Genomic DNA, 11,908 nt, shown 5'->3' with positions numbered 1-11,908 from the left:
TAACATGGGTAAAGCCAAAATCAATCTTAGTGTAGAACAAACTCCGAGCTCCGAGTCGGGTTGTCAAACACGACTTCGTGTACATCACGAACTTAACCGTTCATGTCGAGGACTGGGGTTGCGTGGGCTGAAATGCGGCACCCGGATTATCGATTGCGACAGCAGGTCTACACACGTACACCCAATCTGGCGCTTTCCGTGACGAGGTTGAAAGTTTCCATCCGATGATTTCGTGTCAACGGAGCTGTCGTGGCTGCGTGGTAACTCTGCTGTCTTGCCAGCCAGCAGACACTGGGACGCCGGTTCGAGTCACAGCAGCTACGGTGTCAATGTTTTTGCCAGAATTATTTTTTTAAAAATTGCGATTGATTAGTATAAGAGGAAACTCGCACGTACGGAGGGTGGGCGGGTCAGTCACGGAGCAGTCGGTAGCGTGCATGGATGCATATGAGACATCCAAAGCGTCATCAACCTTGGTAACGCAAAGTCATGGGTTCGAGTCCCGGATGAGGCACGTCAGTCCATCACGACAACGACCTGGCCCCTGAATCGGGATGTCACTAGAAGAGAACGAGTGAGGGCGCTCGTGGGACCTAGCAAATTACCTTTTGCATAATAATACGGTATACTTTAGAAAGTTTACATCTGCGTCGACAATTTTATTTCCTTTCTCTTCAGTTAAAAGTCTTTATATTGGTGTCACAGATATAACTAACTCCGTATGGCTTGCATTTCATCAAAATCTGCTCTCTTTTTGGTGGGATTAGCAGAGAGAAAACTTTTGATTTTTTACAAAAGTCGCGTCACCTCTACTCCTTTTATCAGGCACACATTTTGTCTTATTATGCCCCTCCTTTCCAGTATTGGCACCCGGATTATCGATTGCGACAGCAGGTCTACACACGTACACCCAATCTGGCGCTTTCCGTGACGAGGTTGAAAGTTTCCATCCGATGATTTCGTGTCAACGGAGCTGTCGTGGCTGCGTGGTAACTCTGCTGTCTTGCCAGCCAGCAGACACTGGGACGCCGGTTCGAGTCACAGCAGCTACGGTGTCAATGTTTTTGCCAGAATTATTTTTTTAAAAATTGCGATTGATTAGTATAAGAGGAAACTCGCACGTACGGAGGGTGGGCGGGTCAGTCACGGAGCAGTCGGTAGCGTGCATGGATGCATATGAGACATCCAAAGCGTCATCAACCTTGGTAACGCAAAGTCATGGGTTCGAGTCCCGGATGAGGCACGTCATACCACCTGTTCACCGTGTTCGGTAGAAAAACGATATCTCCTCGGCGGAATTATTTGCCAAACATGTTTTACTCAAAATTCCCATGGCTGCAAACGCACCAGTAATTAAACACTTGAAAATAATACGTTACCTCCTGGTTCCTCGCTTGGCACTCAGCACTTGGGGGTTGAAGCAGGGTTCGTTGTCTGACAGAGAAACTTGGCATGTTAGGTTACAGCGGTCCATACGGCAGCTGGGTTGTACGTAATAATTAGGCGCCTTAATGTTCTTATAAATATATCCCTCAATTTACAAATAATTGTACAATCCAAGTACCTTTAGTTACAAATAAACGTTATTATAATTTTTATTTTAAGCACCCCGACTCCTTTAAGTGCATAATGTATGATGTGACTAATGCCCAAATTGATGAATAACGTTCTAGTTATTGTTCATTAAAAGTCAAATGCCTATAAATCTATTCTGATTTCAGTGTGACAGGAATGGTAGTCCTAGGAATGAAAGTAGTACAGGTTAGGATTAGTTGGGGTATTGCGGTTAGTATATGGCTCTGTTCTCACAACTTTTAGATCGATCTATCACCGCGGGGAGTCTCACTAGATTACTGTCAGATAATCCCCCTTAAGTGTCCGTCCCCGCCTACTACAAGCTTTAAGGGGTAATTAACTTTCGTGTCCGCCCGGCTGACAGCTATTTAGCGTGAACCCCCAGGGAGTTAGGTCGATCCAATGTAGGTCGATCTAATCTATGAGAATGGGGTGTTAGAGACAAGTGTCACTTATTCAAAATTTAATATGAAAAACTGTCTACTCGGTTCCCAGCGGACTACCATTCCAGTCACACCGGCTTCAATTATCAGCCAAAGTGCATGTACACTGCGCCTGTCGTCATACTCTTTAAGACAATGAAAATTTAATTCCAGTAGAAAATAAATTTAGCACTTTGAGTTGACACGTCAAGAAAGGGCACTGTACGATACGCGCCTGATATAAGCACACGTAATACGATGTCGTCATCCTCTTTAAGACAATGACATTTTCATTGTAGCTTAAACTTAAATTAGACATTTGAGTTGACACATCAAAAAAGGGCACTGTCCTATAGGGTATGATATAGGCAGTACACGTAAAACAATATCGTCCTACTTTCTAGGATAATGACATTTTAATTGCAGTTTAAGCTTAAATTAGATTTTTGAGTTGGCACATCTTGACAAAGTAACTGTACGATACGGGTATGATATAGGCAGCACATGTAATACGATGTCGTCATATTTTCTAAGGCAATGCAATTTTAATTGTTGTTGAAAATAAGTACAAAACATTGACGTGGCTAATCGAAGAAGACAATGTCCAAACCTGCATGGTCTTTTATGGGCAGCATAAGTAATACGATGTCATCATACTTTCTAAGGCAATGAATTTTTAATTGCAGTTGAAAATATATACAAGACTTTGGCGAAGGCTTATAGGCAGCACACGTGATACGATATTGTGGTCACTTGAAAGAAATATAAAAGCTGAACCCAAGCTGAAAGCACGGCACAACGGAGCAGACAAGGCGCTGTTCAGTTATCGCAGAAGCTACATTGGGTAAGTTGCAATTCATTTTAACGTTAGGTGCTGGATGTATGCGTTTTCTTAAAAAAATCAAAGCACAAAAAGGGAGATGAAGAATTTGTAATTTATTGGAGAATGTATAGTAGCAAGCACCAACATTAAAACCAACTCAAATGTACAATCAGTTTTTAGGGTCTCTTTTGACATTTTTTGTTCAGTCTTTTTATGTTTTCGTTCGAACAGACTGGGATATATATATATATATATATATATATATATATATATATATATATATATATATATATATATATATATATATCCAAAACTGCAGGGACTCTTGCTAAGTGCAATCAAATTAATTGAATATCGCTCTTCCTTTTGTTTTCAATTTACATATCCTTGCATAATCCCCAGCTTCTCTGTATTCTACTTAACGCTAGGAGGAGGCGTGTTAATCTGTCAAGCTGATTCCACTCTGCAAGAATCCCCTCAAAGTTGGGTCAGTACACGTAGATCCGTGGTGATAATTGGAATTAAAAAGACTAATATAATGTCATACCAAATGGTTTCCATCTGTTCATAATATAATTGGTCTGTTTATAGAAGTATGAAGTCGTCTGTGTTGGTGGGTATTTTGGTTCTGGGACTGTTAGCAATGACAGTTGCCTATCCGAGTGGGGACAGTGAGTATAACATTAACTCAAGAGACGCACCTCAGGCGCCGCTGAGGAAAAAAAGAAATCACGTGGACATTCGAAAAAGGCTACAAGCACTAGCTGTGTTGAAGGTGTCGGAAGAAGAAAGCTTGGGTAAGTAGAAATATTAACTGATTTCACATAATAGTGTGTAGCATTGGAGAAAGAACTTTCATCTCACAAATCAGTGGAAAAAATCACATGTTATTGCTTTGTACGTAACCCAATTGAATTCTGTCAAAAAATTAACAATAGAGTGTTCTTATTTATATTCCTATGGCTTAAAGCAGTACAATATTAATTTACTTCACAAAATAGTGCGAGGTCTCGGAGAAAAAAAAAAGGTTGAACTTATTCATATTCTCCTTAGTGCCTCTTATTGAATACACGGATGGTTCTGGAGTAGCAAACCAATACATCGCCCGACTTTTGCCTGGCGCAGATTATGGTCAAAGTAAGTAGAAGTACCTAACTCTAAACTATGGCAATAATATCCACTACCGTTACTGCGTTATATGTGCTCCTTTGAAATGTGCACGGATATTATTATAGCTGTCAGGTTCAAATCTGTTTGAAGTTTAGAGCACCAAGAACAGGCGACCTAATCAAGTAATTAATGTGACCTAATCAAGTAATTAATGTGACCTAATCAAGTAATTAATGTAAAATAGTGTGAATTACACATGCATTAATTATGAACATATGTGAATCAGTCCAGTAATTAGTGTGAACAAAACCAGTAATTAGTGTGAACTCATCCAGTAATTAGAGTAAATTAACGTAAAATTATCTAGTAATTAGTGTGAACTAATGTGAACCAATCCAGTAATTAGTGAAACTTATTTAGTAATTTACAAGGATAAGGGTTTGTGACGTAGTAAATAGAGTCGTCTTACATTTGTGATTGGCACTGTAGATTTTAACCAAACACCGCTAAAGTTCATACACGACAAACAGCCACGTGTGGAGATCTTCAACATGAAGGCTCTGGTCTGCGTCCTTGTCTGCTCCAAATTTGATGCTTTTTACAACTTCAGCAATGTGAAATAATCCAGTAATTAGTGTGAACTAATGTGAAGTAATCTAGAAATTAGTGGGAGCTAATTTAATATTTTATAAGGATAAGGGATATGTGATGCAGTAATTAGTGTGAACTAATGTGAAGTAATCTAGTAATTAGTGGGAACTAATTTAATAATTTATAAGGATAAGGGATATGTGACGCAGTAAGTAAACTCGTCTAACATTCATGGCTGGTGCGGTAAACTTTAACCAAACTCTGCTGAAAGTCATACACGACAAGCTGTCACTTGTGGAAATCTTCAACATGATATCGCTGATCCGTGACAGTTCTCAATGTGGTGCTTTTTACTGCTTAAACTAACAATTTACAAGATTACAAACACGAGTTGTTGTTTTTTAACAGTGAATCATAGGTTAGAGTTTTTGGTCATCCCCGATCTAACACATTAAGGGCGAATGACATGAAAATGGCCTAAACACCATGACCAGTTGGATCAAGAAGTTATAATGAGAAGGAGTAGAAACAAGGGGTTTCCTTTCATCCTATCCTCGTAACGGGCTTAATCCTAATAATTACCCAGCTTGTGGTCTTAGGGAGAGCTTGTGCCTAATACATATTCAAAAGACCATTCACGTGGGTTGCTTCAGCCAATTGGGATAAAGCCTCGCGAAGTCTCAGATAATCTCACAGAGAAAACATGGTGGGATTACAGAAAGGTGTAGAGAGAGATTTCAAGCCTGGATGCAACCATTTCGGGAAATAAAACTCAAATTATGCAAGATACACCTTCATTTGATCTAGAGCCGATCAGTTATACAAAATTTAGTTTCACATCAAGAATGTATGAGAACAATTTCACAAACCCACCTTCAACGCTAAAATTTGCACCTGTAGAAGTCTCATATTTATTTTAAATTATTTTTGTCGTGTAAAGGCGTGTAAAGGAAATTTACCTTCATCTAGGAATGACACATTCAATTCACAGCCGTGTACACAAAACAGTAGTACTTGCAATTTCCGTATGCCAGCCTCGTTTCTTTCTTTTTTGGCACATTATTGCTTATGTACCAGGTAGAGCTTAAACGGGAAAATTGGGGAAATGTAAATAAGTTATTGCACTTAGTATGATTCTAAATGAAATTTCATCAATACATATTTTTGTTTATATCTTTGTCTATTACATGAGGCCAACTAATAGTAGACTGATAGTTTAAATTCATTAGAAGAAAAAAAAACAAAGAAATATTTTTATTGATTGATATTGCTTTATTTCAACATTCGAGCAACTTGTATATTATCTAAAACAAAGTACCAGCAATGAAAATATATCAATATTGTTACACCCAACAGTGATTAAAGCAATACAAAAATGGTTAGTTTTTATTTTGATGTGGTGATTATTTTATTTTATACTTTAGACAATTAGCCAGTGAACACTAAATTCCCTTTTAAAACTTGGACCACTAAATTCCCTTTTAAAACTTGGACCACTAAATTCCCTTTTAAAACTTGCACCTCTTGTGCACTATAGTTTAATATTAGTGGTGGTAAGAAAACAGAGCCTTGTGCCTCATCAAGTTGCTGCTGGAAACAATCATTTTGACTGTTCAATTATGGCTACATGTACATCTGCCAGCAAAACTAAAGATCTTTCACCTGCATTCTCTTCAACCTGAAATGAGTAAGTGCGGAATTCATTACAAAATATACTTCTATATCCTAAACGAAACTCTGCAAACATCATATTGCAATGAAAAATTGAAAAAAATTCCGAGAGTTCCCTGTCATCAAATTTTGGACCCACCATTTTGAAAAAGTCCCATGAAAAGTTGTTTATTTGAAATGATGTTTTTCATCTAAAGGATTGATTCATTTAATATCACAATGTTATATTGTAATGGTGCACGTGCTTAACTAACCAGAAAAACATAAATTATGTGCTTACACCACGTTAAAATTAGCAAAAATTGTCCCAAACTGTCACCCCACTGTCTCTAACCAATTTAGGGACCCGCCATTTTGAAAAAGTCGGATGAAAAGTTGTCTATTAGAAACGATGTTTTTCATCTAAAGGATTGACTCATTTTATATCACTATGATGTATTGTAATGGTGCACGTGCTTAACTAACCAGAAAAACATAAATTATCTGCATACACCACGTTTAAATTACCAAAAATTGTCCCAAACTGTCACCCAACTGTCTCTAACCAATTTAGGGACCCGCCATTTTGAAAAAATAGGATGAAAAGTTGTCTATTTGAAACGATGTTTTTCATCTAAAGGATTGACTCATTTAATACTAAAGGGATGTATTGTAATGATGCACGTGCTTAACTAACCAGAAAAACATAAATTATGTGCATACATCACGCACTTAAGAAGAAAAAAGTCCTAAACATGGAGGTCCCGCTGAATCGGCCTCAGATCTTCGAACTAACGCTGCTTTCTGCACTGACAAATTTGACTGACAGCCACTGTATGAACATAAAACAATGCTCAAAGCAGATTATCAACTCTCACTCACCTTTATATCGCTCGACTTGGCGTTTTTCTAAGTATAACTTCCAAATATTCGCATTAAACATGAATAAATCAAGACGTATACGCACTGGTTCAGCTTCTCCGTCTTGAGTCACGCGGAGGCGAGCGGAGGATTAGACCAGTTACGAGGATCGAATTTCAAAGGACGCCGCTTTGAAAAGAATGCTGCGATCTGATTGGACGAGAGAGATAATTGATGTCCCGTTTCTACTCCTTCTCATTATAACTTCTTGGTTGGATTAAGTACAAGGTTTTTGGACATCTTCAAAGAATGATTAATTAAACAAAAGTTTTGGTCATGTGATGGACCCCCAGATATTTGCCCGCAGAATACTGACCTGTGATTTTTGGAGTCTTCACGATGACGTGGCATCGAGCGGTTGTAGAACGCTTTTATTGGCCATCTTAGCAGGAGTGTGTTTTCAGCTCACACCTTGCGTTTATTTTATAAGATATGGACTTAGGACTTAGATATGGACAAATGAACATCGTTAAACTATATTAACCAGAAACTTTATCTTTTCCAATTTCTAGTCACTAGGATCATCAAAGGAGCTGAGAACAGTCAAGAAGTCAAGTTTAGTAAAGACAAGGATTTTGTCATTCTGCGAAACATAAGTGCCAGGTTTGACACAACAGATTCGTAACAATTTGTTTTTCATCCCTTCTTACATATTTGTAAAACTTGTCTTAGTTATTCTTATAGCATTCTTATAAATAATACGTATATATTAATTACCACTCACCAAACAGATTACGGTTTGATAACTATCATGTACCCACCAATCAAACAGTTTGAAATGAAACCTTAAAAAAGTTTCAAAAGAGGAATCAATTAAAATATGCATTATGACCAATGGTTAATCATGTTTGTTAATTATAATTATAACGACATTAACGATGGTATTAATGAATCTATTTAAATCGTTTTAAGCGACCTCCTGAAGTTGAGGCGACTGACCAATGTTATTGAGGAGATCGAGCAAGATGTGAAAGCAAAACTGAACACAGAATACTGCAGCGAAGAGTACACTGTATCATCACGGAGTGGGCTATGGGTATGTTAATACTGATTTCACTGTTCCATCACAGAGTGGACTATGGGTATGTTAATACTGATTTCGCTGTATCATTACAGAGTGGACTATGGGTATGTTAATACTGATTTCGCTGTATCATTACAGAGTGGACTATGGGTATGTTAATACTGATTTCACTGTATCATAACAGAGTGGACTATGGGTATGTTAATACTGATTTCACTGTACCATCACAGAGTGGACTTGGAATATGTTATTTTTAGCTCTTACAATATCTCAAATCAGATTTCGTATTTTGATTTCCTTTCCTTGCAGGGCTTGGACACTCTTGACGGTGTTCCAGGGGATTCTAAGTTCCGAAGCTGGGGCGATGGGGCTGGTATAGATGTATATGTGGGAGATACTGGCGTCAACCCAGACCACCGCGATTTTACAGGGAGAGTAACCATTGGTGAGTTGGAATTGTCTCCATACCATGGTTTCACAGGAAAAATCCTATGTAAATCGTTGACTCTCGCTATGAGCAAACAGCTTTAATGAATGACACGCCCCCTCGTTCATTTGGTTGCAATCTTAATAAAATATTATTATTATTATTATTATTATTATTATTTACCAATGTTTTCTGTGTCTCCAGGCTGGCCGACATCGACAAGTGTGGACAGCAACGGCCATGGTACCCACGTGGCAAGTATCATCGGGGGAGAGAAATATGGGGTGGCAAAGCAGGCCAACATCATTTCTCTAAAGATTTGCGACTACTCGTGCCCTACATCCGGCATATTACAAAGTCTTCTGTGGATAGAGCAAAGAGTGAAAAAGAGTGGACGCCTCTCTGTCGTTAACCTCAGTATTGGCGGGCCGTATAACCGGGTTTTGAACGACGCAGTCGATGACGTCATTGAAGCAGGAATCCCCGTGGTTGTCGCAGCCGGAAATGACTATGCTAGCGACGCTTGTGATTTCTCTCCAGCTAGCAGCGCGGCTTCCCTCACTGTCGGGGCGTTTAACGCCAATTACGAAAGGGCGGGATTTAGTAATCTAGGCCCTTGTGTAGACTTATACGCCCCGGGTGAATCTATCACAGCCGCATCCCATTGGAACAAATATGGAAGCACTACCATGAGCGGGACCTCCATGGCGGCTCCGTTTGTGACTGGCGCTGTGGCGGCCTTGCTGCAGGTCCTCAGGGATAACGGGAAAATCTCCACCCCCTCCGCTGAGGTAATCAACTACGCGGAGATATACATTAAAGAACAGGCAAAATGTGGTAAACTTTCCAATGTCAAGGACGACCATTTGGTTTTATATACCCCTTGCCTGGAGGTTTTCAGCTAAGTCTGGAAATTATGTACTGATGTACCAGATCTAATATCAACCAACAGATTTCTCAATTAGTAAAGAATAAATTTATCTCGGTAGAATATTTCGTGAATCTTTCTTTTTTAATTACATTTTTATTTGACTTTTTCTTCGCAAAATAAGGAAGAAATTCTACCATGGTCCACTGGGGAATTAAAAAAAAAAAAAAAACAAAGATTTTCTCTAAAGATTAGAAATCATGTATGACACATCCGTATCGTTGGAATACTGTAATAACATTATTTTAAATGTGGTTTATGATAAATAAAGAAATTATGAATAAAATGTTGCAGTTGAATTCTCCTTTGGTTTGTTCTTCACCTGCACAAACGTAGAATTCAGGCGGATTCAACAAGAACAAGAACAACATAGTTCAATTTAGACAACATGAAAAAAATTAGAGTAAACATATTAACATACAATAGACATATATTAAAAACTTATGAATCATAAAAATAAGTCAATAAAACTTTGGATTTTCTTAAAGCTGAAGGTTAATAAGTGTTAATTCTGCATTTCTTGTTTAAAAACGAAACTTTATAAGACACAATTTATGTGTTTAGATAATTTAGAGCTTTTCATATGATTTCTTACAAACTTGTTGCAAACTAAAAGAAAATAATGGGCTTTCCTCCCAAACGTTTATTTTGATGTAGAGTTTCTTGCAAACTTGCCACAATTTGCAATAAAAAATATAGAGGCTTCTTACAGACTTCCAGGTTACTTTTTATGTAAATTCTAGCAAACTTCTAGCAAACTCGCTGAAAATGAAAATTTTCTTGCAAACTACCCACAAACTTTTAATTTTTATTTGAATGTGCAACAAATATGCGGCAGCTGAAATTTTTCTTAACAAATACCTTCAATCAGTTGCTTACAAATTATTTAGTTTGCGGCAAATTTGCCGCAGGTTTTTCGCTTGTTTGCAGCGGAATTTTGATTTCCGTCCACAGTGAGGCGGAGAAGGCCCACGAAATTTTCTCTCTTCATCGGAGAACATTAGCTGCTGCTCTTAGGGAAGTGTTTTCTAAAGTTTTGTTAACATCGTACATGTCCTAACATTTCAGAGATACATTTATGTGCAGACAGATGATAGCAACCTGGTTCAGAGTTTCCTATATCATTGAAGGTACAGGCTATTATAGCTGGGCCGTGTTTTCGATATATGCTAACTGCAACATGGAGGGCTCCTCTACAGCCGTTTATCTCGAACATGGCAAATGTCGCATTGAAATTCATTATAGAAAATTATGAACATGGATAGAAAACATCTTAATTGTTTTAACTCCCTTACCATGATAATGCTAGTTTTACAGTGGCGGATCCGGAGATATTTTCCAACAGCCTTCCAAATTATCTGTGTTGATCCATCCTCCGTTTTTGGCCGTCTACTTGCAGAAAAAATAGCTACCCGTCAATGGAAACTTGAAAATCTGACCGTCTTCCGGGAGACGCTGTTTCAATCAAAGCAGAGCATGTACCTGATGAGGGGGCAACTCCTCATTGTCTTCTTTATATAAGTTAAAAAATAAAATATCCTAAATATCCTAGGATATTCCAAAAATAAATAAATAAACAAATAAGTAAATTTTATGAACCCCTAAGAAAATACAACGTGCCCTATCAAACAAAGAGTAAGTGTCCTCCGGAAGAGACGGCTGATTTAGTCGCTTTCTGTGTAAGGGTCCTCAATTTTAACATCATTTTCACGAGTCTACAGATAGTATACTTGTTCTAAACCCCCCCCTTTTCCCGCATATAGTGAAAGCTGAAAATCATGACCTTTTTTTTCGTCATTTTTAAAAATTTACTAAGGAAAATACCCCCTCCCCAGCTTACGGTTTGTAGACTTGTGAAAATGATGATAACAAATGAATGGCTTTTTCCCGAGCTCGACCATTACTCGAAATTGCCGATGTAATGCATAAATACGATTAATAACTTTATTTCTCTATTTTACGATCCCACTTGAATGTGGTTGGAACATTCTTATTATGACAAAGTTCGTTCACCAATAGAGGTCACTAACTAGATGTCGAGTGTTCGCTTGACGTCTTGGGAGTTTTGTGGCATCTTTTGGTCTTGTTGTTGCTTGGCCGAGGCTGTGATATCTATTATCATCTATTTTATCATTCGTCTCCTGTTTAAGGGCAAAGTCTCACATAGCAATTTTACACAGTGGTGTTCAAATTTCGAATCAGGTCAGAGTCTCTTGGGACTGTTAGGCCTTAGTGCGCAACCATCTGACACTAGACCAAGCGTCTCAACAGTCGCAATATAACACTAAGGCTGTATTCCCAGAGATTTTAGATCGATCTATCCCCGCGGGGAGTCTCACTCGATCACTGTCAGATAATCCGGCTTAAATGTCCGTCCCGCCTACTACAAGCTGTTATGGGGTAATTAACTTTCGTGCCTGCTCGGCTGACAGCTATT

The 11,908-nt window shown here is 38.3% G+C and overlaps 1 protein-coding gene across 1 annotated transcript; it reads left to right on the top strand.

Annotated features, from left to right (window-relative positions):
• Positions 1 to 3,416: 3,416 nt before the first annotated feature.
• LOC106155450 (uncharacterized) lies at positions 3,417 to 9,631 on the top strand. The gene is made up of 6 exons (XM_013530313.2): positions 3,417 to 3,617; positions 3,874 to 3,957; positions 7,605 to 7,695; positions 8,005 to 8,128; positions 8,426 to 8,561; positions 8,748 to 9,631. The coding sequence occupies exons 1-6, from the start codon at positions 3,464 to 3,466 to the stop codon at positions 9,446 to 9,448; spliced, it is 1,290 nt and encodes a 429-aa protein (XP_013385767.2). The 5' UTR covers positions 3,417 to 3,463; the 3' UTR covers positions 9,449 to 9,631.
• Positions 9,632 to 11,908: the final 2,277 nt, after the last annotated feature.

This window comes from Lingula anatina, chromosome 8, assembly GCF_051362555.1.
Source record: "Lingula anatina isolate TDL-2025a chromosome 8, LinAna3.0, whole genome shotgun sequence".
Lineage (NCBI taxonomy): Eukaryota > Metazoa > Brachiopoda > Lingulata > Lingulida > Lingulidae > Lingula > Lingula anatina.
The sequence above is the reverse complement of the archived record's forward strand: the minus strand, read 5'-3'. Positions and strand labels throughout refer to the sequence as shown.